Source organism: Mus caroli, chromosome 15, assembly GCF_900094665.2.
Source record: "Mus caroli chromosome 15, CAROLI_EIJ_v1.1, whole genome shotgun sequence".
Taxonomy (NCBI): Eukaryota; Metazoa; Chordata; class Mammalia; order Rodentia; family Muridae; genus Mus; species Mus caroli.
This window is the reverse complement of record NC_034584.1, coordinates 70,468,517-70,495,240: the sequence shown is the minus strand read 5'-3', so window position 1 is coordinate 70,495,240 and position 26,724 is coordinate 70,468,517. Positions and strand designations below refer to the sequence as shown.

Sequence of the window (26,724 nt, the reverse complement as noted above, 5' to 3'; positions counted from 1 at the left end):
ACAACCCTACAGATGCCACAGGGCAAAGGCCCAGTTAATTATAAGCAGACTCTGCCAGGAGTTTGGGTGGAAGACAGCTAGCTATGTGTCTACCTGAAGGGACACATTGTGGCTTTGACTACAGAAGCTGGAAACTTTATCAGCTGGAGCTCTGGTAAGCAATGCTGTCGAGTTCAAAGGTCCCGATAGGGTCAGAACTTAAAAAAAAAAAAAAAAAAAAAAAAAACCAGCTCTGGGGGCTGGAGAGAAGGCTCAGTGGTTAAAAGCACTTACTGTTCTTCCAGAGGACCTGGGTTCAATTTCCAGCACTCTCATGGCACCTCATAGCAGTCGGTAACTCCAGTTCCAGAGGATTGGATATTCAATTTTGACCTCCTCAAGCAAAACACCCATGCACATAAAATTAAAAAGTAAAGCAAAATTTGTACCTGGACCTTGCACCAAACTCTGAAGGTGAAGATCTTGGCAGAAGGGTCTTGTGTGTAATCAGGCCCCCCTATCCCCCCACAGGTTCCCTTGTTGGTTGACTTCCCAACCATGCCAGACCCTCACACCCTGAAGACCCGGTGTGGAGCAGTGAGTGACCCTGCTGCTTGTCCAGCCAATCGAAGGCATTATCCTGCTTCAGCCCCACATGGGCCCTGGGAGTTGGCCTTCAGCTACCGAAGTAGTTCCAGAAAAGCAATCATGTAGGAGTCCTGAGGTCACCCAAGGCCCTGTAAGAGCCACTAGGTGAGTGGAGGAAGCTATAACCAGGATCTTGGGGGAGAGGGGCTGCCTATGGAGGGAAGGAGGCCTGGCATAGAGCTGTGCTCATGGGATTAACAACCCATTGGATGAAGATGTTTTATTGTGCAAATCCCACAGAGGTCCCAGGGTGAAGGCTGTGCAGCTCCAACCTATCCCTGGGTCTGGGCCTGCTCTTTGGTCCTTACACTGGCCTTTTCTCCAAAGCCAGGTCTCTTGTGGAGTGTGAAATATCCATATTATCTGTGTGTAGGGAGGCCACCTTGGGCCACAGGACCCAGGCACTGTGACCATCCCCCACAACCCCCAGGTGGAGACAAGTGTGAAGTAACTCCCACATGTCTGGGTTCAGGGGCCACACTGGTCCACACAGTCTTTTCCGCTGCGAAATACTCGGTAGATGCTGGTGGGAGGGAACATGGCGACCGCACCCAGCAGAGAGCCCACCTGAATAGCCACGCCAGCGGCGAGCAGTGCTGGCCGGCCTCCGCTGTGTAACATGGAACTGATCGCCACCTTGATATACGAGAACGTGCCTGCGCACAGGACCCATGAGAGCACCTGAAAGGGGAGTGGGGGGGTCGTAGAGGGGAAGATTCACAGCAGCGGGCTGAACATGAAATTCCCCTGCTGTGAGACAAGCCCTGTTCCTGTTTCATGTCCCCATTGTACTTACCACGAGGACCACACCTGCAGAGGTGCCCACCAGAGGAGGACAGGGACTTAGGGCTGCCAGTGTCATCAGGTAGGAGCCCAAAAGCATGCCCAGCAGAGAAAGACCACACAGCCCCGCCAGAGACCTGCCAAGGATGGGCTGGGATCAGGACTGGCTGTGCCAGGCCCTGGCCCACCTCAAGCTCTTCCCCATGGGGGCTTGGGAGTCCGTGAGCACCTGCACAGCACTGCCATGGCCAGAAAGCAGGCAAGGGGGTTGGCACAGCTACCCAGTACGACAGCCAAGTGGTAGGCCAGGCGCCCGTAGGGCAGGCAGGAAAAGCTCTGTACAGCGGGCAGCACGCCATTGGTCAGAGCATTGGTGACGGCCAGTAGCCCCAGTAGACAGGCACTTCGGGAAGAGAACAGCTGATGGGCCTTAGGGTCTGGGCTGGAAACAATGCCTGCCACCTGGCCTGGTGGCTCCTGCAAAGGTGAGGCCTCCTCCTCTTCCTCCTCTGTTCCTGGTGTTTCTACCCGAAGCCCTGTGCCCGTTGTGGGTTCAGATGTCGGGGATGGCAGTAGTAACAGGAGGCCTTGGAAGGCAGCTGCTGAAGTGCCCAGAAGGGCAGTCAACACCCAGAAGAACGTGGTGGCAGAAAACCGTTCAGGGAAATTAATGGGAGACACCTCGATCGGAGGCCCAGTGGTCCCGTTGGCAGGCACATGCAGGCACTCGAGGCGGCCCACCCCCTGCCCCAGGGCTAGCACACAGGGCAGGAGGGCACTCAGGCCCTGACCCAGGAAGAAAGACCGTAAAAAGGGGGGTGGGAGGTGGCTCAGGAAGGGCAGGAAAGTGACATTAGAGGCACAGCAGGCCAATGCCAGCACAAACGCCAGCGTTAGGAAGGCCACCGAGTAGGGCTTTCCTGCCACTGGGGCCACGTGGTTCCACAGAGAGGCCAGCAGGCCTGTGCCCACTATGCCTAGCCCCTGAACCACTCGGATGGGGACTTGCTCTCCCTTGCCACGAGCCAGACGCCTCCACAGAGTCACCAGCAGCAGACCCAGGTTCCCCAGCGCCACAAGCACAGAGAGGTAGGAAGGGAGGCTCCAACCTGCAGTGGGAGGAGGAGATAGTGTAAAGGCACCAGGCTAAGGAACGAAGAGCAGCAACAGCAGCAGCCTACCTCCGCCCACTTCACTCACCCTCCGGGAGTTCTTTCACCACTACCGGCAGCTCTACCCAGATCCCGTTGACAGCAGCCCAGGAGCCCATGCCGAAAAGGGCCACCAGCAGATGGGTCAGCACCAGTCGGCCCAGCGGAGGTGCTGCCATTAGGTCAGAGGTCAAAGCGGGCCCTCCAGGACAAAGCGAAGGTAACAGTCCGCTCTTTCCCCACGTAGATCCAAAGCTTCTCTAACTATTGTAGAGAAAAAAAGAGTCAAGCTTTTTCACCTGGACGGAGACAAAAAAAAACAGTAAGTAATAATTTGTAAAAAAAAAAAAAAAAAAAAAAAAAAAAAAAAAAAAAAAAAAAAAAAAAAAAATGCGAGTGGACAGAGTCAGGGTCTGAGGTGGCCAGATTGCAAAACCAAGGCACCTGGAGGGAGGCGGCGGATAGATCAGGAGCTGCACCTACCATGGAGCCTGCACCGGGACCCTTCTGAACAAGACTGGCAAGCGGGGGAGCGAGAAGCTGGCCATGGCTCCGGGGAGGAAGAAGAGCGAAAGAGCCAGTCCTTGATGCTTGCGGAGGACCAAGTCTTGGCGAGGCTAAACTAGACTGGATGACAGCTAACTTCAGGCAGCCGGCGTGGATCGGCGAGGGGTGTGGCTGGCTGACTTGATTGGATTCTGGGCTCCTCCGCTGAGTGTGGTGCATCAGGGGCTTGGGGCCGGAGCAGCCCGCCCAGCCCCGGGAGCGCGGCACTTAGCCCGGAAGGCAGCCAAATCCCAGCCGAAGGGTTGTAGTAAGACGCCGGCTAATGCGCTAGACTGCGGCGGAAGTCCCACCCCCGGAAGCTAAGTGTAGTGTAAAGGCGTGAGCTACGGGGCCACGCCCCTTCCTCTCTGCCCACCCACCTTCCGCTTTTAGTTCAGTTCCCGGGGGCTATGGCTCCCGTGGCCTCTAGGCGAGTTAGGCGTCGAGTTCGAAGCTCCAAGCGGCCCGCTGCGCCGGGCCGCTCGGCGGAGGACTGGTGGTGGGACCGCCTGGCTCCTCAAGGCTCTGGGTACCACCTGCTGCAAGCGGACAGCATGTTGCTCGTGCTGCCGGACCTGGAGCCTCCCCGCGCTCGTGCGCACCGGCGCGCTCGTCGCCGCGCTCCGAGGTCACTGGCTCGTGGCCCCACGGCTGTCGCCAAGCCCAGGACCAAACCCCTACCGGAGCCGTCGCTCGATCAGGGCCTGGACTCTGGTTGGGGAGACCGTATTCCCTTAGAAGTCCTGGTGCATATTTTCGGGTTGTTGGTTGCGGCTCATGGGCCCATGCCGTTTCTTGGCAGGTACACCAACAGCGCCTGCCGCGGTAGAGACTGGTGCACTGAGCGGGTGGTGCAGAGCAGAGGGCAGAGCAGGCATCACATCGGGCGAACACAAGTGCTCCGGCATCTGTCTTCACTTAAGAGCTCAAAGCCTAGCACTGAGAACGGGCGACGGCAGGCTTTGAGACCGCTGCGCTGTTCCTAAGACACTCCATTGTAGGCATTACCCGCAAAAGGCCACGCACTCTCAGCAAACTCTTTCTTCTCCTAGGGCTGCACGCGTTTGCCGTCACTGGCACGAAGCCACCTCCCATCCTTCACTCTGGCATACTGTGACCCTGTCACCCTCGCTGGTTGGCCGGGCTGGCAAGGGCAACCTTAAGGGAGAGAAGAAGCTCCTTGCTTGCCTGGAGTGGCTCGTACCCAATCGGTGAGGGCTCCTTGTCATCTTACTCCTTGCTCCGCCTGTTGTCTTCCCTGCATCCGCGTTGAGTAGGGGAGGATTCTGTCCAGAAGGGGGCAGCATAAGGACAAGAGCACAACCACAGCTGGGCCTTGCTGTCGCCCAGGTTCTCACAGCTCCAGAGCTTGACCCTCATCCACTGGAAGTCTCAAGTACACTCTGTGTTGGAGGTAAGAGCTGGAGACTGCCCTGTACACAAGCTCGCACGTTTGAGTGGTCTACTATGGGGAGGGTGCCCTGGTGGTGTCCCACAGATTGTCTGCCTGCCTGCTTAGTTACGTCTTGCTGGCATCTTAGGAAATTGCAGGAGACAGCAATTTCCAAGTAGGTCTGGCGTGGACAGAATGGAGTCATAGCTGGGACTATAGGATAGGCTTGTCATGACTACCAGTGTCCCTGTAGATAGACCTTTACCTGCCCTCCACAACCCCAGATGGTCTCTCTCTCTATCTCTTGCTACAGCTGGTTAGCAAGTTCTGCCCTCGGCTCACCTTCCTCAAGCTTTCAGACTGCCACACTGTGACTGCTGAAACTCTGGTCATGTTAGCGAGAGCCTGCTGCCAGCTCCACAGCCTGGACCTACATCATTCCATGGTGAGTCCTTTGCTGTGGGTGGGTGGGGGACCCTGAAATCGCCTGGGCCCTTGTGACATGCATGAGCCGCACCTTTGGGCTGGATCCCCAGGTGGAGTCCACAGCGGTGGTGAGCTTCTTGGAGGAGGCCGGGTCCCGAATGCGTAAACTGTGGCTGACCTACAGTTCCCAGACGACGGCCATCTTGGGCGCACTGCTGGTAGGCTGGGGATGGTCAGGAAAAGGGCTCACTGGGGGCAGCCTAGGCCTTTGACCTAGCAGTGTTTTTCCCACCATTCCAGGACAACTGCTGCCCCCAGCTCCAAGTCCTCCAGGTCAGCACTGGCATGAACTGCAACAACACACCCCTGCAGCTGCCAGTGGAAGCCCTGCAGAAAGGCTGCCCCCAGCTGCAGGTATTTATACCCTACTCTCTCCCACCTGCCACCCCTTGCCATATCTGCAGCCTTCCCCTCCTCCTTCTTCCCTCCTCCCAGGTGCTGCGGCTGCTGAATCTGATTTGGCTTCCCAAGCCATGTGGCCGAGGCGTGCCCCAGGGACCAGGCTTCCCCAGTCTTGAGGAGCTCTGTTTGGCTGGCTCCACCTGCAACTTTGTGAGCAATGAGGTTCTGGGCCGCTTGCTCCATCGCTCCCCAAAACTGCGCCTGCTGGACCTTCGAGGCTGCGCTAGGGTCACTCCTAGCGGTCTGTGTCATCTGCCGTGTCAAGGTCAGCTGGCTTTGCTTGGGAAGGTGTGGGTGTGTATGGTGTGTGGGGGGGTGTCACTGCGTGCCCTAATAGTCACACCGAGTTCTCCCATCTCAGAGCTGGAGCAACTCTACCTGGGCCTGTATGGCATATCTGACGGCTTGACCCTCGCTAAGGATGGCAGCCCCCTGTTGACCAGGAAGTGGTATCACACCCTGAGGGAGCTGGACTTCAGCGGCCAAGGCTTCAGTGAGAAGGACTTGGAACAGGCCCTGGCTGTTTTCTCAGGCACCCCTGGGGGCTTACACCCAGCCCTGTGCTCCCTCAACCTGAGGGGTACCCGAGTTACCCCAAGCACAGTCAGGTCAGTGCACCGTTCACTAGTTCTGTGGATCTTGAACCTCTTGCTGCCGTGTCTCACTTAGGGACCAGAGGAGTGCTCCCTGACTCCTCATTGCCAGGGTCCAGGAGGAGTGTAGACACGAGTCACTCGTCCAACTCCTTGGGGACACCTAGAGTACTAGATTTGGGCTTGGGTGGCTCGGGGTGGTAGGGCTGTTGTATGTGAGGGCAGACGGGGCTCTCTGGCCAACAGCTCACTTTCCCACGGCTTGCCTGTTCCACAGTTCTGTGATTAGCGGTTGCCCGGGGCTGCTGTATCTTAACCTGGAGTCCTGTCGTTGCCTCCCCCGAGGTCTGAAGCGCATCTACCGGGGCCTGGAGGAAGTCCAGTGGTGTCTAGAGCAGCTACTTACCAGCCCACCCTCTGCCAGAGAGCCCACTTAGACGGCTGCCAGCTTTATCCTGCTCTTTTTCACTTTGAAATGTTGGAGATTTTGTTACAATAAAGTTTTTTTTAAAGATTTATTTATTGATTATATGTAAGTACACTGTAGCTGTCTTCAGACACACCAGAAGAGAGCATTAGATCTCATTACAGATGGTTGTGAGCCACCATGTGGTTGCTGGGACTTGAACTCGGGACCCTCAGAAGAGCAGTCCGTGCTCTTAACCACTGAGCCATCTCTCTCCAGCCCCACAATAAAGTATTTTTTAGGCACTCTGTACAGTCCTTTGTTGTTTTATTTGAGATCCTTTTCACACGAATCTAGGCCGGCTTGGAACTCATGGTGTAGCCCAGGCTGACTCACAACAATCCACCCATCTCAGCCTCCAATGTGGTAGGCTTACAAGCAGAAACCAACACGTCAGATTGTGTATGGTCCTTAGAGTAAGTGGTTGGGTGAGGAGCAGGGTTATACATGATGGAGTAGGCTACAGCAGGCATGAACCTGTGTGTGTGTTAAGTATCTTAGCTCACTTGGGACACAGTTGTCTAAGGATAGGGTAGGCAGTGAGGTATAAAATAGTAGGGGCTAGAAAAAGACCTTTATCAGCTACAAGCATCCATGAAGTGACAGTGTTGGTAGCACGGGCTCAGGTTGTCCAGCCACGGGGCAGCCAGGCTACCTTCCAGGTAGTGGAGACTGACCAGGGAGGGCAAGCTCACTAGATAGGTGTGGTCAATAGAAAAGCCCCTTCTAGAACCCTTTACCCTGAGCTTCTAGAACCCAGGCAGCCCAGCCTGGACTGCTCCCTGCTTCTCTGCCCTGCTGTTGTCTGGCGGCTCTTGCTTCTTCCCTCAGCTGCAACCCTGGAATTGTCTCGGGTGGGAGCCCTGTATAAAGACAGTGGGGCAGCGGCAGTGGGCAAGCTGGATCCTGACAAGATCTACTTAATTAGGTCCCCAAGGAGCAGCAGGCCACTGGCTCCCGCTTCTCCGCCCTTGTTAAGTGCTTCAAACTCTGGGACGTAGGACTCGTCTCTACCGAGCGCCACTTAGCCAATCAGCTCAAGAATAACAGCTTTTACCCCTTCAAGCAGCAACAGCCGGATGGTGGGCGGGGACTGGGCGTGGTCAGGATCCCAGTAGTGGGAGGGTGGCTGGGGTTAGGAGGGTAGGCAGGTGTACTTGTGGGAGGAGACGCGGTAGTACCATGGAGAACCTCCACTGGGCGGGCCAAATCCCACCAAATCCTTCCCACCAAATCCCTGGTACTGTCCTGGAGCTAATGGCAGCTCCTAGCTGTCCTCATGTGCTGGGTCATGCCGCCCTCAGTCTTTGTGTACGAGTACTATTTGGACACGCTCTGGAAGGGGACGATGCTCTTTATCATCTGCCTTGTCTTCATTTCCTGTAATGTCCTGAGAGAGGTCAGAGCTCCTGCCCCACCCCACAGCCTCTTTGCATAGGGCCACACAAGAGCCTCTTGCCAGAACTCACTTCCGTTAATCCCTGGTACCTACAGGTGAAGCATCAGGAGACCTGGTGCTTTCCTGCCTATGGCATGGTTATAGGCCTGTGGCTCATGCTCTCCTCAATACCGCAGCGCCGCCTAGTGTTGAACCACACGCGCGGCATGTACCACTTCTCCATCCAAGGCCGAACTGTATGTCAGGGGCCAATGCATCTGGTCTACGTGCGCCTGGCACTCAGTTCTGATGGTGATGCCTGGGATGGAGAGGGTCAGAAGGGTGGGGGTCGGGGGGACATGGATTCAGAGCTGGGAGGGGCCTACAGTCCACCTGGACAGTTCCACCTTGGAGGCCCCACCCCTACCGTCCTACTCCTAGGCTCTAAAGAGGTTAAGTTCTTGGCTCAGTTGCTCATCTATTGGCAGCCTATGGAGGTCGCTTCTTCCAGCTGGTCCTTTGTGGCCACAAGCTAGAGCCACTTGTGCTGGTGCAGCTGTCAGATCGCTATGAGGTGGGTCCTGCCCCAAACCCCGCCCCTACTCCCCCATCCCTCCCCCCCCCCCAGAAAAAGATACTACTGTTTGCAGCTCTTGGATGGGGCTGTTTTGCACTCAGAGGGTAAATATAGCACTCCTGAGACCTCCACTATGTTAAGGGCAGCAGGAGCGCTGGGAATTCTGGGCAGGGGTGGGGTGAGGATACACCCCCCCCCCATAAGGGGAAGGGATACCTAAAGAGCATGCTGGTGGGGATTCTCTTATCCGGAGAACGGAGAACTGGCTGCCACTCGTTTATTCATAGCAAATGGAATTCTTGGGCCGGCACCTTGCCCGGAAACTCAACATCAACTACTTTGACTACCTGGCCTCCTCCTATCGTCATGTAGTTCGCCACTGGCCACTGGGGGCTTCCTTTAGCCCTGGCATTGTGCAGCGAAAAACACAAGTCTACACTAAGTCAAGTGTCAACGACCTGGATGTGTAACCCTGGGGCCTGAGCCCTGGCCTCCTTTTGCCTACCCTGTGCCCCTTATCCCCATCCTGGAGGGACTGACAGCCAGCCCCGCCCACTGCCCTTCCTCTAATTAAAGCCACTTTAGCCTCTAACCAGGAGGTTTCCTGTCTGTTGGTTTGTTTTTGAAGGGGCTTCCTTTCATGATCTTCCCCTAGCCCAGACCTTCCAGGACCTGGGGAGCCACATCTTCTCCAACTGCTGGGGCAAATTCCAGAGTTTGTGTTGGAAGATGGGAGAATATCAGGGAATCCCCAACCCCAGCCCCCAGTGTCTGAACTTATCACTAGACTCAGGACTTCCTGCCCCTCTGAGCCAGTGGGTGTTGAACTGGTCATAACCAGTGAGGGCATCAGACTATGATTGGTCTGTCTGACTTAGGCACCTGCCCCTAGTCCAGCCAATAGTGATATGGAACGCAGTCAGATGATAATGGCTTGGGCCTTTCGGTACATTGGAGACTGTGCACCCCATTTCTGCGTTTGAACACTTGGCTTCCACATTCCTTAGCCAGGTTACCAGGCTCACCAGAGTGGATGCTTTCTATTCCCAGGGAACTCCTTTGCCTGGCAAAACACTGGCTCCCACTCTAGCACCTGAGGCCTCCTGGTACCTGAGGCTGCCATTGGAGCATGGAGGGGGTTGGAGGTGTGGCTTGGTGGTTAAAAGAGCAAGCATACTGCTCTTAAAGAGGACCCAGCTTTGGTCTGCAGCATCAGCCATCTGCAACTCTAGCTCCAAGGGAGCTATGTCTGGGGGGGGGCACCTGTACGCACAAGGACAAGACAGACACTATTTTTCAAAAGAATACCAATGCACAGATATGACAGTTCCAGCAGATTCATTATGAGGCAGGTGATTGACTGTTTGTAGGAACCATGTTCTTGGATGGGCAGAAAGGGAAGATTAGGGCTGTGAATGGGATTGGGAGTAGGATCTATTCCCATCATCTGCTTCTGCCCTAGCAGATAACTGGTCAGGTATACAGTCACACAAGGGAATATACTGTTGGCCTGCAGTGCACACCATTTGGGAGATTATTTGAATAACTCCTGGATAAAACGACCTAACAGTGGATGGGTTTGATATCTAAAGCTGATCTTACAGATAAGCATTGTCAGTTTTTGCCATTTCTTTTTGTTGGAGGAATATGCCCACAATTTCTGGAGTTCAGATGGGCTTCCTTATTTATTTTTAACTTTTTTTTGTTTTTTGTTTTGTTTTGTTTTTTTTCGAGACAGGGTTTCTCTGTATAGCCCTGGCTGTCCTGGAACTCACTTTGTAGACCAGGCTGGCCTCGAACTCAGAAATCCGCCTGCCTCTGCCTCCCGAGTGCTGGGATTAAAGGCGTGCGCCACCACGCCCGGCTATTTTTAACTTTTTAAAGAAACTGTTGCCTGGCTGTGATGGCACACTCCTTTAATCCTAACACTCAAGAGGCAGAGGCAGGTGGATCTCTGCATTCAAGGCCAGCCTGATCTACAGAGCTAGTTGTAGGAAACCAGGGTTATAGAGAGAAACTCTGTCTCAAATGCACCCTACCCCCACCCCAGGAAAAGAGAAGAAACCGTTACCAGGTGGTGGTAGTGCACACCTTTCTTTATTCCCAGCATTCAGGAGGCAGAAGCAGGTGGACCTCTGCATTTGAGGCCAGCCTGGTCTACAGAGTGAGTTCCAGGGCAGCCAGGGCTACAGAGAAACCCTACCTCGAAAAACCAAACCAAACCAAACCAAAAAAATCCTGTCTCATGTATTTCAGGCTAGCTTCAAATTTGCTATGTGGTTGAGGCTGGTCTCAAACTCATGATCTTCCTCACGTCTCCCTGGAGAGCTTGTTGCTCATGGAGTCCCACTGAAGAGAGGCTGGTGGTTCACAATGGGAGCTACTTGTGTGAAAAAGAAAACCATGGCATAAACTATTATTGTGTGGAGTTTCCTAGCATTTGCTGACAAGCTAGATCCTAACAATAAGGTGATGGCTTTACCATGAGATCTAAGTGTGTCTCAAACTTTAGAGCTGGCTCCTCCTCCCTCTCAGGTGCTAGGATTTCAGGCTTGCACACCACAAACAGCCAGATTACTGGTTTTAGTTGTATAGAGCAGTAGGAGGTGGTTTTGTTGGTTTGTTTTTGTGGGGTTCAAGACAGGGCTTCTCTGTGTAGCCCTGGCTGTCCTAGAAGTAGCTCTGTAGATCAGGCTGGCCTCCAGCTCAGAGATTTGCCTGCCCTTGCCTCCCTAGAGCTGGGATTAAAGGCGTGCGCCACCCCCCAGCCCCCCACCCCGCTTGTTCTCAACTTTAGCTCTGTCCTATAACCATCTTTTTGTCCGTACTTGCAAGAATGTTGAAGCTCAAGGGTCTCTTTTTGTTTTGAATGGCTTAGCTCATTTAGCCCAAGCCAGTATGCCTCTAAACACCAGGTAGGCTTTCAACAGGTTAGAAAACAATCCAATCTGTTAAGAAAGACTCACACCCAGGAATTTCTTCAAGGTAGCCTCCAGGACGAAGTGTTGCCAGCAATGGTAAGACGGTTGGAATTGCTGGCCATGGTACCTCATGCCTGTGGTGTCAGCACGTAGAAGGCTGAGAGGGACCTGGCACAAGTGCAAGGCCAGCCTGGGACTCCGGAAGGACCACCTTGTCCCAAACAACACACACACACAACACAACACAACAAAACAAAAACCAAAATCAAAAAAAAAAAAAAAAAAAAAAAAAAAAACGGTCTTGAACATTGCCTCCGATCTTTGAGCTCACCAAATAGGAAATCTTAACTCTTTTTTTAAAAAAAGATTTATTTATTTTATGTATGTGAGTATACTGTAGTTGTACAGATTGTTGTGAGCCTTCATGTGGTTGTTGGGGATTGAATTTTTAGGACCTCTGCTCGCTCCGGTCAACCCCACTCACTCAGTCCCTGCTTGCTCTGGCCCAAAGCTTCATTTATTATTATACATAAGTACACTGTAGCTGACTTCAGACACACCAAAAGAGGGCATCAGATCTCATTACCTGTGGTTGTGAGCCAACATGTGGTTGCTGGGATTTAAACTCAGGACCTTCAGAAGAGCAGTCAGTGCTCATACCTGCTGAGCCATCGCACCAGCCCCCAGAAATCTTAACTCTTACACTCTGAACTTGATACCAAAAACATTTCATAGGTGGTGATGCCCTACATTTTAATCTTATTCCCAGAGGCTATTCCTTAAAATGAAACCCTAAGCATGGCTTGGAGTGTGACTTAGTTGGTAAAGTATTTGCCTCGCTTATACAAAGTTATGAGTTCAGTCTCAAAACTCTGCATAAAACCAGGTCTGGTGGGACAGAGCCTATCGTACCACCGGGAGGATCAAGTTCAAATTCATCCCTAGCTACGTTGGTCTTAAGACCAACATGGGCTTCAGAAAGCCCTATCTGAACATGCCAAAAAATAATGTTTTGTAAGCTAGTGACTATGAACAAAGAAAAAGGTTTAACTTTTCAACCTGGTGAGTTCTAGATAGGAGACATTTTCTTCAGATTCAGCTTGTGAATGGGAAAGCTCTCTCTTCACCCAAAGCCTCCCTTGCCAACATCCCTCAAGGCTACAAGAGCTTAGGGGCGGGCGGGGGGTACAGCTCTCCAGACACTCCAGGGGACACCTAGGAGGGAGTTGTGGTTTCATCTCCAGCTCTGTGACAGACCAGCTCCAATCCGAGCACAACAGTATTGGTTTCCTGGGACAGCAAAGTACCAAGGTCACCAGCCATATTTTCTCATAGCTCTGGGGACCCAGAGTTTGTGTTCTCCAAGGGACATCCCATCCCTTGTCTCACTCCTAACTTTTGGTAGTTAATGGCAATCTTTAACTTTTACTTCTTGGGCTGGAGAGATGGCTCCGTGGTTTTAAGAGCACTGACTGCTCTTCCAGAGGTCCTGAGTTCAATTCCCAGCCACCACTTGGTGGCTCACAACTACCTGAAATGGGATCTGATGCCCTCTTCTGATGTGTCTGGAAACAGCTATAGTATGCTTATCAATAAAATAAATCTTATCAAAAAAAAAAACCAAACCCTTTTACTTATCAATTTTATTATTCATTCATTTAAAATACTGGGAATTGAACCCAAGGCCTCCTGTGCACAGAGTGTCTTTTATTGTTAGCCTATATCACTAGCAATCTCTGTTGTTTATACATTTATCTGTGATGGGCTCTCTGTTTTTATTAGCATATAGCAATTATCCATAATAATGGGCTTCATCCCGACATTTATTTTTACACATAGTGTATTCCTCTGGGTTCACTAGAGAGCATATTTGAGAGGCTTCAGTCATGGTAGACACTTTTTTTAAAGACAGGGTCTCGCCGGGCGTGGTGGCACACGCCTTTAATCCCAGCACTCAGGAAGCAGAGCCAGACAGATCTCTCTGAGTTTAAGGACAGCCTGGTTTAGAGAGGGAGTTCCAGGACAGCCAGGGCTACAAAAAAAGAAACCCAGTCTCAAAAGCAAAACAATTTTAAGAGGTCAGTCATGGTAGGGACACTTCTTTAATCCCAGTACATAGGAGCCTAGGCAGGGGACTCTGTTTGAGGCTAGCCTGGTCTAGGAGCAGAGGCAGGGGACTTTGTTTGAGGCTGGCCTGGTCTAGGTAGGCACTCCATGCCAGCCAAGGTTCTGGAAGACTCTTTCTCAAAAACAATAAGAAAAAGAAAAAGAAAGAAAATGAAGGCAGCCAGCCAGGGTGCTGTGTGACTATAACCCCAGCCCTTGGCAGGAGACATACTTGTAGACTCGCAGAGGCTATTTAGTGAGTTCAGAGTCAGCCTGAATTGTTACTCTCTGTTCTGTTCCTGTAGTGAACCCAGAAAAAAAAAAAAAAAGGAGCCTCCTGGCTTTATCACTAGATTTTTAAATAGTTTATGACATGTCAATGATATGATATGTCTAGGTACTCTCCTTGCTTTATGTGTGGAGTTTGTTGAACATGTGTCTGTGTGTTTGTTTTATTCTTAGGTCTTTATGTAGCTCTGGCTATCCCGGAATTTGATTTATACACTAGGTTTGGCTTGAACGCAGAGATCTGCCTGCCTTTGCTGCTGTCTGAGTGTTGAAGATTCTATGGATTATTAAGTTTCATCAGGAGCCAGCCGTGGTGGCGCATGCCTTTAATCCCAGCACTCGGGAGGCAGAGGCAGGTGGATTTCTGAGTTCGAGGCCAGCCTGGTCTACAAAGTGACTTCCAGGGCTATACAGAGAAATCCTGTCTCGAACCCCCCCCCCACAAAAAAAAAGTTTCATCAGATTTGTGGAATTTTGACCATATTCTCTTCTTTTTGTTTTTGTTTTTTGTTTTTAAAGCACACCAATTTAATCACAAAATGCGAATTTCAGGATTTTTTTCCCCTAGGGAAAACATCAAATTCTGCATTAAAGCAGGGTGAGTTTGAGAAGTCTGCACCCATCACCATGTTCATCAAAAACCGGATCACCCACCGCCCTTTCTTTTTGTTATTCTGAAGTAAATACCAGATATCATATTCTAAAATGCCTTCAGTTAACGGAGAATATAATCATAGGTACAGGCTTCCTCATGAACGGGCATGCTTTCTCTGCTTTTATGAAAAAATTATTTTCATCATCATCATCATTATTATAATATTATATTATAATAATATAATAATATAATTATTATTTTGAGACAGGGTTTTTCTGTAAAGCCCCAGCCGTTCTGGAACTCCATCTGTAGACCAGCTGCCTTGAACTCCAAGATCCACCGACCTCTGCCTCCCCAGTGCTGGGATTAAATTGTCATGTTTTGGGATCCTAGTAAATTATTGTATACTAGTTACCTGTTAACCTCTTAGGGGTCTAAGCATCTTTGTTCTATAAAAATTCATGCATGGCCAGGTGAAGGTGCACACCTTTTATCCTAGCACTCGGGGAGCGGGGGTGGCAGAGGCTGGCAGATCTCTGTTGAGTTTGAGACTGTTTTGAGTTTGGGGATGGCCCATCTACAAGGTGAGTTCCAAGATAGCCAGAGCTGTTACACAGAGAAACTCTGTCTCAATAAAATAAAATAAAATAAAATAAAATAAAATAAAATAAAAACAACAAACCACCAGGCGTGGTGGTGAACGCCTTTAATCCCAGCACTTGGGAAGCAGAGGCAGGTGGATTTCTGAGTTCGAGGCCAGCCTGGTCTACAGAGTGAGTTCCAGGACAGCCAGGACTATACAGAGAAACCGTCTCGAAAAACCAAAAAAAGGGGAGCCACAGGTTATCGTGCAGACATGGCCAAGTCCAAGAACCACACCACACACAACCAGTCCCGCAAATGGCACAGAAATGGCATCAAGAAACCCCGGTCACAAAGATACGAATCTCTTAAGGGAGTTGACCCCAAGTTCCTAAGGAACATGCGCTTGGCCAAGAAGCACACAACAAGACAGACCTGAAGAAGATGCAGGCCAACAATGCAAAGGCAGTGAGTGTGCGCGCAGAGGCCATCAAGGCCCTGGTGAAGCCTCAGGCCAGCAAGCCCAAGATGCCAAAGGGCCCCAGCCGTCTGGCTTTCATCGCTCACCCCAAGCTTGGGAAGCGGATTTGAAGCTACGTGGCCAAGGGTCAGAGGCTCTGTCAACCGAAGCCTAAGGTTCAAACCAAGGCAGGGCCAAAGCTCCAGCTAAGGCCCAGGCTTCAGCTCCAGCCCAGGCTCCCAAAGGTGCCCAGGTCCCTGTGAAGGCCCCATAGAAAAGGCTCCTGCCAGTGTGAAGACAGACGGACTGCTGTGACACACCTCCCCACACACTATTTGCAGATGACCAGTGTCCTATGCTGTTTCTACAAATAAACTCAGGCAAGATCTGTTAAAAACAAAATGAACAAACCAAACCAAAAACAACTAAAAGTTCCCTCATATCAGATACTTTTTATAGACTATTAAGCTGATGTTAGATTTGATGAAAATATTTACTACCTTGATATCTGCTCTTTGTGTGTGTGTGTTTCTGTGCAAGTGGTCATGTGTACAGATGTGTGTATATGTGCATGTTGTAACCACAGGACATCCTCTGGTGTTTTACTACAGAAACATTATTCATTTTTTAATTTTATTTATTTATCTATTTTCACTTTTTTTATTTTTTGAGACAAGGTTTCTCATTGGCCAAGAACTCAGCAAGCAGGCTAGGTGGACTGGCCAGTGAGCTTTAGGGATCTGCCTGGCTCTTATTTTCCCAGTGCAGGGATTACAGTACATGCCACCGTGCCTGGCTTTTTTCTATGGGCCCCTGGGGCTTGAACTCGGGTTCTTGTGCTTTTCTTACTTTTCATGGATACAGCTGTGGTTGTGCTGTGAGTCAGACTCACGGTTTCCCCCCTGTAATCTTGGCTTTTGTCATTGTTTAAATATAAAGTATTCCTCCAAAAGGGTTGCATGTTAAAGGCCTGGTTCCCGATGCAGCCAAGTTCAGAGGTGGGGCATTTAGAAATGGATTGGTTACCAGGTCTCACTAAACCATCAGTGGAACCAGATTATAGTATTTTCGAGACAGTGGCAGAAACCGGTAGGTGGGCCTAGCCGGAGGAAAGAGAATACTGAGGTTGTGATTTGGAAATAAGTACCTTGTCCAGCACTCTCCTGCATCCCTCTCTGCTTCCTGGTTGCTGTTGAGTAACTTTGTTCTGCTAGGCTTTTCTATCATGATGCTCTTCCTGAGAAGGGCCCAGAAACAAAAGAGGAACCGGGTGTTGGGACCTCAAAAACCGTGGCCTAAAAATAAACTTTTCTTCTCTTTACCATACGTTACAGTGGTGAAGTAGCTAACCTCGCTTCCAATGATTCTGCCTCAGTGAGGACCAAGTCTGTTTTGCCCTTTAGGCCTTTGGAAGTAGACCTTCCCTGGACCTTCAACCTGTCTCCAGTCAGGACACATAGCTTCCCTTTGTGCTACCCCCTAACTCGGCAGCCTCCAAAGAGGCTCACGGACAGATGCCCCTTACGGAACTAGCAGAGCCCCGTTTCACTCTCTCCCAGGATTCCTAACTCAGACCCGTCATTAGCTGCATAGCCCGGCTGCCACTATCACTGTGGCTGAATTAAGTAGTCTCAAGGATTAACCTCCATTTCCCTACCACAGCCTTGACCTCTTCTCGCTGATGACCTCATCCACCCAGTCACCACAGAAGTTGTCCCCACCAGCAATTGCAAGCCAACTTTACATTCTTTGCCAATCGCCTCTCAGCCCAGCACAAGTTGGTGGAGCCTCCGCTGTTTCCCTAGGTGGATGGAGAAGTGACAGACCACAGGGTCTGAACACATCAGTGGGCGATAATACAACAGTGACAACACCACCCCTTAAACCTTTCTGTAAGATGGGACCTAGGCAGTGTGGAAGCAACAAAAGCGGACTAAGACATTCATAGAGCAATCATGTATAGACTACACATTCATAGGAAAGGGATAAGGGCAGAGCAAATTGGGCCAGAATAGCAAGAGATGTTGCGAGAGTTCCTAGAAAGGCAGCCTAATAGGGCCTGTAGTTATCCACTCGCTGGGGGCTGACTTTGATTCTCTAAACACTCAGAAGAGTCAGTGAGACTCTCAGAGACTCAATGGGGCCTTGAGTAAAGGAGCCTACAACTTGTCAAAATGAGTGGTCAACTGTTTCTCAATCTCTCTGGCTTGGCCAAGGGTCTGGGAAACCTTTAGATGTGAAAGGGGATGTGGGGACAGGGAGTCAGGTTCACAAGGAGCCCATGTGGAAAGCCCGAGTAATTGCACAGGCCCCATGTGCATCATGTACCTGGGCTGGTGGGGACTGATGGCCATGGCCTGGACCCAGCTGCCCCTCCTAGCTGTGTGCCCCTCCACCCTCCGTGTGTGTGTGTGTGTGGGGGGGAGTCCTGAGAGATCCGCCACAGCCAGAGCAAGGCCCGTTTGAATGGTTCATTTGATACTGCCTGGCCCTGAGACCCAAGCTCATATGTGTTCGTGCATGGTCTCTTCCATCAAGGAGGGTTAGGGGCCAAAGGAGATGGGAGACGGACAAAGAGGAGGAAGGGATGTATACACAACATAAGGACAGAGATTGTAAGAAGAGGTGGAGAAAAGAGGGCCGAGGACAGAGCAGCAGAGGAATGGGACTCAGAACAGACCCAGGAAAGACTGGCCGGGCAAAGGACCACTTCTAAGAAAGAAGGGATCCGAGGGGCAAAGTATGGGGACAGAACTAGACAGAATGACTGGGCCTGTGAGGGGACCTAGAAGTGAGAGTATAGGGTTAGAAGCGGGGACAATGTCCAGGAGAACGGAGCAAACGGAGAGGGGGTGGGAATCGAGCCTGCCTGAGCCCTGAGGGTCCGTCTGGTAATTAGACCTTGTTCCAGATGAACCCCCCACCTCAGTCCAGCAATCAAAATGCTAATTGGCCTGATGCCTCCGGCTGCGCCTCAGCCGTTCCCCTCTGGGAAGGAGCCCGGACTAGCGGTGTGGCTGGCGGGGAACCCTCGCCCCCCACCCCCTACTGCGAGCTTCGCCGGCTGCTGTTCAGCGATAAGGGGGAGGCCGCACCCGTCCTGCCCCTCGGGAGCGCCTGCCACGCAAGATGAATGTCCCGCCGCCGAGGAGCGAAGTCGCTAACATAAAGCAGGAGAGTGGTCTCCACGCTCAGTGTAGGGCAGGTAGCTTACACCCACCGTGGCCGGACGCGAGGCAGTGGATGCCGGTAGCAGCCTAGCATGCAGCAGGAGGAAGGGAGCTGAGCTCAGCACCGCTGTGGCGCCCTGGCACCTGCGCCCGCCGGGCCAGTCCGTATAAGGTCACCACGCTGCAGTCTCTGCTTGCCGCTCCGCGACCATAGTCGATAGCCGGAGCAGGCTGCGTGGGGAAAGCTCAGCTCAGAGACCCCAACGCGAGGAGGGGGCGAAGAAGGGACAATGGCGGCGCCCAGCCCTAATTGGGGACATATGCACCCGCGCGCTGCCATTGTGAGGCCCCCAACCCCCAGTGCCCCGCCATTGGCCGTTGGGCCTGACGTCATGGGGGCTGCAAACTCCGGGCGGGCGGCCACGGGAAGGGTTATCCGCCTGGTTGCGGGCTTCCTGAAGAAGCTGCAGACGCGCGGAAGGGCGGAAACCACCAGTGAAGCGGAATTTCTGGAACAGGGGCATGGCAGCCCCTCTTGCCATGCACACTCATCTTGCACCGACGCCACTGTGCTGGACATCCGTCCCGCGGGAGTGGCGGGGGCAGAAAGGTCCCTCCAGCGGGCACAGGGTCAGCCGAGGTGACAGAGTGGCAAGAGGCACTGCAGCACAGGGCACACACAGGCTTCCACACTGCGTTTTCGCTGCCTCAGCATTCACTCCTTTGGTCTCCCGCCTCTCCCCGCCTCCGCACATCCCGCACCTAGCCTCCAGACCTTAAAGGAGGCAGCGTGGACTCGACTGAGGTCCGCTTGCGTTCTCCCCAAAAGAACGAGAGCCTGGGGTGGGAGAGTGCCAGGCCCATTCCCATCTCTCTCCACACGCCCGATTATGCCACCAAGTATCAGGTCGCCATCCCCCGAGCCGCACGGGGGAACTCCGCACAAGTCCAAGCGAGGCATCCCCGGGACCCCTCCCAGGAGACCCTGGCCCGACCCAGCCCGGCGCAGCCATTTCCGCCGGCCTTTTCCCCTCCCCGCCCACCCCCTCCCCCAGCGCTTGGCTTTAAAAGCCAGAGGCTGCGCTCGGCGGTAGGCAGAAGAGGCTTGCGGGCTCAGGAGGCCTGCCCCAGAGCTGTCCGAGAGCGGAGCCCCGCCCCCGGACCCCCGTCCCTCCCTCTCTCCTTCCCTCTCTCGGCCCGCCCTCCCTGAGCACCCCTCCCCCTGAGGACCCCCGCCCGCCGCTGCCGCCGCCGCCCGCTCCGACTGCAGAACAATAAAGCCAGCCTCCTAGAGACCCCCGCCGAGGACCCCCGCCCCGCGACCAGGCCCGGGTGGCCCGCCCCTCTCCGGCAACGCCAGCTGAGCGCGCCCGGGCGCTGGCCGCGGTGCTGCCCTAGCCAGCGCTGGCCGCGGTGCTGAAGCTGCTGGTGCTCCTGCCGCTGCTACTGTCGTGTTCTCTTGGCCCGGCGCTGCCGCCCCCGGGGGCATGGGGCGCCGCTGACTGAGGCTCCGCCGCCGCGGCGGGGGGGGGAGGGGAAGGGGGCCGTGGGGCCGGGCCAGCCCTGCACCCATTCGCAGCCTCCGGGCCCGGGACGGAGCCGCTCCCCCCTCTCCGCCCCCCCCAGCCTCCTCCCCCGCCTGTCCAGGGGCGGCACTGCGGGCTGGGAAGCCGGGACCAGAGGAGGGAAGGAAGGAAGGAAGGAAGGAAGGAAAGAAGAGAAAAGAAGAGAAGAGGAAGGAAGGAAAGAAGGAAGGAAGGAAGGAAGGAAAGAGAGAGAAAGAGAGGAGGGATCCGGAGAGGAAGAAGAAAAGACGCAGGGCAGAAAGAAGAGAGAGGACCACACTCGCCCAGCAGCATCCACAGGCCAGACAGGGGACAGTGCTGCTTCCACCGCTCCTCGGATGGTGACGGGGCCTCGCCGCGGACGCAGTCCCCCTGAGCCCCGGCTCTGCAGGCCCTCACTGCCGGAGCCTTGCAGGAATCATGCCCAGGTCCTTCCTGGTTAAGAAGGTCAAACTTGACACATTCTCTTCGGCAGACCTCGACAGCTCCTACGGGCGCGCCCGCAGCGATCTCGGAGTGCGACTGCAAGATAAAGGTGCGCTCTGGACTGCAGCTGGGGCAGGGCCCAGGGCTTTGCAGGAAGGGGTGGGTGGCCAAAGTGTGGGGGTGGAGTGGCAAGGTAGGAGGGGATGTAGATCCAACGGAAGCAGCCTGAGGCTGGAACAGAGAAGGAAGGCTGAGGAAAGGGGAGCAGAGAGTAAGGCCAGACAGCTTCCAAGATAGGACAGAGTATGGGTAGAGGAGAGGTAGGAAAGAGGGATCAGGAACAGGAAACACTAAAGGCACACACTGACCCACACACAGACTTCTGTTGAGACATACACAGCTGCACAGACACCTGCTGACACAACAGGACCCAGTTAAATGGGCACATGCAAACCCATACCCCGGAATCTGGATCTGTTTCACTTTTTTTTGGCTGCACCTTCAAAGCCCCTTGCTAGGGCCAGCTAGGGAATGCTGGGAACTCTAGGGAATAGGCTTGGGTTCTGTCAGGGCCACCCACCTGTCAGGGCCTAGGTACCAGAAGATGCAACAGCAGTATCTTCCCTGGACTCAGGATTAGGGAGGAAGAGGTGAGCAAGGGAAGCCCAGGCACTGGAGTCAGGGGAGGCTCTTTGTGTAAGGATGCCCAAGTTCAAGGACAACTGTTAGCATGCAGGCAAGGGGGACAGGAGTGCCAGCAGTGTGGGGTGGCAGAGCAAGTATGACCTGCAAGAGCATAAGCCTGTGTGGGCCCATGTGACTGCGTGTGGCCATGTGACTTTGTGCGCTTGTGTGTGACCCTGTGTGTGTGCCTGTCTGTGTGCCACTACATGAGACCACGTGACTCTGAGGCCGCTGTGCACCATGTGACTGAGCGTGTGTCTGGATGATTGCATATGTGACCCTGCCAGTGTAGGAGTTGGGTTTCAGTGCTAGGGTCGGGGTACAGCATACCCTGCGAGATGCCACCAGGCCCGATGGTTGCTGAGAGCCCAAGTGTAACCCTGAATGAGGCAGAGCCTGCCTCCTGAAGGGTATGCATTCATGACTGAGATTATGAGATCCATTTTGTACCTTGGGAACAACTGCAGTTACTGGCATGAACGATGTCCACCTGCAGCTTGTCTCTGTTAAGGTGTCCCCTAGTGAGTGCCCTGGCAGTCTTCCTAGTCCCCTGTTGGTGACTTGAGAAGGCCCCCAGTAGGGTTAGGGCATGGGGAGAAAACAAGAACGTGGAACAAAGTAGGACCCAGGATAATGGAAAGTAGTGGGTAGAGAGAGGTACGTGAGTTCGAGCTGCAAGTCCAGTGAGTGGTTAGAGATGGAAGATGAAGGAGTCCAGGTGATGGCCAGAGATGCTGACTAGGTAGGAGTCGCTAGGGTTTTGTTGGTACATCTAAAGAACAAGAGGGGCAGCACCAAGTCTGGAAGCAGATTCTGGGGCCTAAAGAAGGCATCGGGGATCCCAAAGAGGCAGGACCGTCGGGGTCTCTGGGCTGGAGGCCCTGGCTTTGTGCGCGGCGGGTCTGCAGTATGTTGCATAATCAGGGAAAACTGCTGAAGTGGGGAGAACCCGAGGGGGAGGGGAAGGGGGAGGAGGAAGAGAGGAGCGACGCCCCTCCCCCCTGACCTTGAGGCTCGCTGAAGGGGGGCAGCCGCGCCCGAAGATGCATCTCTCTCCTCCCTGCGCGGGGGCGGGGCGCTTGGGCGGCGGGGGAGGAGCCCTGCCTGGCCCTGTCTCATCCTCTGCTGTCTCTCTTCTCTCCTCTCTTCCCCTCCCCACGGTCTCCATCCTCTCTGCCCTGTGGTCCCTTGCTCCTTCTCCTTTGTCCTAATCCCTGTTCGCCTTCTTTTCGGACCCCGACGTCTCCCGCTGTGTCTCCTCGATCTCCCGTCGCCCGCTTTGCGTGTGTCTTGCCCGCTGCTCCGTTCCCTTCCCGCTGTCTGTCTGTCCGCCTCCGCCCTCAGGATACCTCAGTGACTACGTGGGGCCTGCGTCGGTCTACGATGGCGACGCTGAGGCGGCGTTGCTCAAAGGGCCATCCCCGGAGCCTATGTATGCTGCGGCTGTGCGGGGAGAGCTGGGTCCCGCGGCCTCTGGCTCAGCACCGCCGCCCACCCCTCGCCCAGAGCTGGCTACTGCTGCTGGCGGCTACATCAACGGCGACGCGGCGGTCAGCGAAGGCTACGCGGCCGACGCCTTCTTCATCACTGACGGGCGCTCACGCCGTAAGGCTGCTAATGCCAACGCTGCCGCGGCCCCCTCGACAGCCTCGGTGGCAGCCCCCGACAGCGACGCTGGAGGTGGGGGCGGGCCGGGCACGCGAGGCTCTGGATCAGGGTCCGCTAGTCGGGGCGGCACGCGCGTGGGGGCGGGCACCGAGGCGCGTGCGGGGCCGGGAGCCACGGGCGCTGGTGGCCGGCACGCGTGCGGAGAGTGTGGCAAAACTTACGCCACGTCGTCGAACCTGAGCCGCCACAAGCAAACGCACCGCAGCTTGGACAGCCAGCTGGCAAGGCGTTGCCCAACGTGTGGCAAGGTGTACGTGTCCATGCCGGCCATGGCTATGCACCTGCTCACGCACGATCTGCGCCACAAGTGCGGCGTGTGCGGCAAAGCCTTCTCCCGGCCCTGGCTGCTGCAGGGCCATATGCGCTCGCACACGGGCGAGAAACCCTTCGGCTGTGCGCACTGCGGCAAGGCCTTCGCAGACCGCTCCAACCTGCGCGCGCACATGCAGACGCACTCCGCCTTCAAGCACTTCCAGTGCAAGCGCTGCAAGAAGAGCTTCGCGCTCAAGTCTTATCTCAACAAGCACTACGAGTCAGCCTGCTTCAAGGGCGGCGCTAGCGGCCCCGCAACCCCTGCGCCGCCGCAGCTCAGCCCGGTTCAAGCCTAGGGCAGCGGGGTCTCCGCCAGCCAGGTCGGCTCTCAGCAATACGGGCCCCCAGGGAAGTCTCCGCTGGCGTCCGGGCGGAGGGGCTGGAGGGCGGGCCCCTCCTCACAGCAATAGGGCAGGGAGCCGGCCCCACCCCGCCCCGCTCGCCAGGAGCCTTGCCAGCCCCTTCAAGCAATAGGGTCCCGAGGGGAGACCCACCCCGAAAACCCTCCCCTCTCCTCCAGGGTGCCCCAGGCTTTCTCCCAGCAATAGGGTCGACCAGACCCAGAACCGAACCTCATCTCTTAGTTGGGTCTCTGAAGACAGGGGGTGAGGTGAGGTAAGGAGCGCCCTCCTCCCTCCTCTGCGCCCCTGGATCGCGTTGCAGAGACTCAGGTCTTCCCCACCCCTTCCCAAGCCTTCCAGGCCAAGCCTTCAGCCCGGCGTCCAGGGAGTCAGCTCCACTCGGGCAGCTGGCCGGAGGAGGAGCAGGATATCAGGCGGGCCACAGAGGCGTTCTGTTCCGCAGGCTTTGCAAACCTCCCGGGAGTGCTAGACGATTGGGGATGGGGAGGGGCGCGGACGGCGGCAACCCTCTCCCTCGGGTTCTTTCTAGGGCCTCAGTCCGAGCCTCCCTCCAACCCACGCCTCGCATCCTCTGCCAAATCCTAATTCTTCCAGCCCGGCTTCCGGGGCTCTGTCCTCCATAACGAATAATAATGACGCATATCGGAATCGCATGAACTTATCCGACCTACTCAGACCCCGATCCCGCCCTGCCCCGGGGCCCCCTCCCTCGCTCCCCAGGCTTCGGGTGTTGGAGGACGGATACCCGGGCCGGCAGGCTGGCGTGCCACTGCCCTCTACACACCTCTGTATTTGCTTTGCGGGTAAAGCCCCCTGGGGGGGTTGCGGACGCGTCGGGTTTCTTTCTTTCTGTATTTATACGTTTTATTTATGAACGGATTGCACTCGGGTCAGGGAGGGGGCGCCGAACCCTCATCCTTCCCGCCGACGCCCGGGGCTTAGGTTGTCCAGGACCATTTCCTCTGCCCCAGAGGCCGGCCCTTTCCCGGAGGCCCAGGCCCCACTCCCACTCGGTTGCCAACTTTCACCCGTCTATGCCAAAGCCTCGGCGGTGACCCTACCCCAAGGGCCCCGCTCCATTGGCCGCCGCCTTTGTGACATCACTGCATGCAGTCCCACCCTTCTTCCCAACCCTTCCCGGGGCTGCCCGCTCCCCTTCCTCTTAGTTAGTCCGATGCAGACTATAGAGCAATAATGCGCACTGCATGTGAAGCTGCCGCAGCCTCTAGAGTTACTGAGAATCAGGTATCCCCTGCCCTACCCATCCCATAGGCCCCTAGATCAGGGATGCTGCGCGGGGCCGGCCACGCAGACTTTCTTTCCCCATACCCTACCCCAGGGCAGAGCCCGGCAGGCGTCATGGTTCCAGAGGCTGGGATGGAATGGTATCACCCAAGGCCTCTCTTGTCAGTCCTTCATCACTCACCAACCCATCATTGGGTACCTACGATATGCCAGGCCCATTCCTGAATCCGTCAGAGATGTGGCAACCTTCTGGGAGGTGCCCATCAGTGACAGGGCCCAATAAGCATGGGTAGGCCAGGATGGAAGGCAGATGCAGAGGGCTGAATCCCTGGGTCCCTATGGCCTCTCCTACCCACCTCAGTCCTAGAATACGCTGGGTGTAGTCAGGCTCTGCCTTTGACTTGGGCCTTATGTTCCCCAGCTCAAATTGGACAGGCCCCAGGATCTCTGGGGCCCAGCTTCACCAGGGCCACCCATACAGGTACCCATTTTCTGATTCCCTGAGATACGAGGCTCTGCTGTCTCTGTGCCGCTAAGGTGCAACATGCTGGAGTATATGATATGGCCAGCCTCAACCCAGCACCAAGCTTGGCTAACCCTCCTGGTGCGGACCCGCAGGCCTAGCATAACAGTGCCCATATCTAACCCCCTTACTCCACCTGGCGAAATGCCCACAGTTCCTAGCCTGGGCCTGCCAGCCTGTGCCGCATGCACACGCACACAGAGGCGCCCACCCCGCCCCACTCTCTACTCCTGTCTACCTACCTATGGAGAAGGCTGGAAGGGCTGTGGGCCCGCCAGGATCTCCCGCTTCGCCCACACCCTGCCGCCGTGGAAAGCCATGGGCCCCCTCCCGCCCCCATAACTAAGCAGCACAATAACCGACTTAGCGAATTCAGGTAGAAGGAACGTTTAGGTAGCACCTATTTTGTACTGATTCTACAAGTAGGGCCCGAGGTGCGGGGGGCCCTCGGGTGGGGGCTCTGGCTGCCGGCCCGCCCCGCCCCCNCCCCCGCCTGCGCCCCGCCACCTTGTACATACTCCTGGCCCGCAACAGGCCGGGATTTTTACTCGGGCCGTGTCCCTCTTCCGCCCCCGTTTGGGGCCGGGCCGGCCGGACAGACGGACGGACGGACAGACCTCCTTCCTAAGCACAATAGCACCAGCTCCTCGGAGCGCCGCACCTCCACGAGGAGAATAAATGCCACTCTTGATAGAATTTGGAGTGTTGACTGGCGTGTCCTGTTGGGGTGCTGCTAGGGGTATTGGAGGGTGTCTAAGGGGAGAATGCCTGGTTCTGCAGGCTCGGATCAGTGCTGAAATCCCAAGTGAAGAAGCACGGGCCTTGGCCTATCTCCTACTGGAGAGGGTCAGTCAGGCCAGCAGAGCCAGTGGAGCACCTGTCTAAAGGCAAAGCCATTGATGAACCCGGGGCAGTCAACTCTGCTCTGCATCAGGTATTCAGGGGCCATGTAGCTTCTGGGCAGCTAGCTGGAAGTTAGGTCCTGCCCAAGCTGATCTAGAAGCAATCGCTGGTCTGGAATGCTTCTGCTCTATTTTCCTTAGTACTTCTGCAGCTGCATCAACAGCTCTGGCTCCCTCATTCTTTGCAATCCTCCGAGATGGTGTCGGAGCAAATGGGACAGTAGAAGCCTCTGCTGGGTGTAGCCCCTCTCCTGGAGGCCTGCTGTTCTCATCCAGTGTCAAGCAAGTGTTAGTGAACCTAAAAGACCAGTCAGAGGAGCCGATCCGATGCAATCACACCAGAGCCTTTAGTCAAGCTAGCTCAGGCTCAGCCCACCACCAACATGGTGCAGGACGATTTTGGTAGAGAGGAACCCCAAACATCTATTAGGGCAAGGTTTTGTACAAAGCAGCAAGCGAGGGGGGGGGCAGTCAAGGGTGGCAGTGGTGGTGGTGGTGTTTCTGGCCTGGCAA

General features: G+C 54.8%; 4 protein-coding genes across 5 annotated transcripts; 3 read left to right on the top strand and 1 right to left on the bottom strand.

Moving 5' to 3' along the window:
• Positions 1–403: 403 nt before the first annotated feature.
• On the bottom strand, positions 404–3,493 carry Slc52a2 (solute carrier family 52 member 2). 2 transcript variants are annotated; one of them, XM_029470099.1, is made up of 5 exons: positions 3,045–3,493; positions 2,611–2,860; positions 1,640–2,519; positions 1,424–1,547; positions 404–1,308 (listed from the first exon to the last, which is right to left on the bottom strand). In XM_029470099.1, exons 2-5 carry the CDS (start codon positions 2,738–2,740, stop codon positions 1,096–1,098), a joined length of 1,347 nt encoding a protein of 448 aa, XP_029325959.1. In that variant the 5' UTR covers positions 2,741–2,860; positions 3,045–3,493; the 3' UTR covers positions 404–1,095. The 2 variants fall into 2 exon arrangements, with proteins under 2 accessions (XP_029325959.1, XP_021039249.1); XM_021183590.2 differs by having other exon boundaries at positions 2,611–2,825.
• Positions 3,487–6,497, top strand: Fbxl6 (F-box and leucine rich repeat protein 6). The gene is made up of 9 exons (XM_021183355.2): positions 3,487–3,909; positions 4,160–4,318; positions 4,458–4,521; positions 4,814–4,945; positions 5,037–5,144; positions 5,227–5,340; positions 5,422–5,653; positions 5,750–5,996; positions 6,259–6,497. Exons 1-9 carry the CDS (start codon positions 3,518–3,520, stop codon positions 6,416–6,418), a joined length of 1,608 nt encoding a protein of 535 aa, XP_021039014.1. The 5' UTR covers positions 3,487–3,517; the 3' UTR covers positions 6,419–6,497.
• Positions 6,498–6,897: 400 nt separating this feature from the next.
• Tmem249 (transmembrane protein 249) lies at positions 6,898–8,872 on the top strand. The gene is made up of 7 exons (XM_021182778.2): positions 6,898–6,902; positions 7,178–7,301; positions 7,376–7,529; positions 7,752–7,846; positions 7,942–8,137; positions 8,314–8,399; positions 8,690–8,872. The coding sequence occupies exons 1-7, from the start codon at positions 6,898–6,900 to the stop codon at positions 8,870–8,872; spliced, it is 843 nt and encodes a 280-aa protein (XP_021038437.1).
• Positions 8,873–20,072: 11,200 nt separating this feature from the next.
• On the top strand, positions 20,073–26,005 carry Scrt1 (scratch family transcriptional repressor 1). Its single transcript, XM_021184185.1, has 2 exons — positions 20,073–20,624; positions 22,544–26,005. Exons 1-2 carry the CDS (start codon positions 20,510–20,512, stop codon positions 23,473–23,475), a joined length of 1,047 nt encoding a protein of 348 aa, XP_021039844.1. The 5' UTR covers positions 20,073–20,509; the 3' UTR covers positions 23,476–26,005.
• The last annotated feature ends 719 nt before the right edge of the window (positions 26,006–26,724 follow it).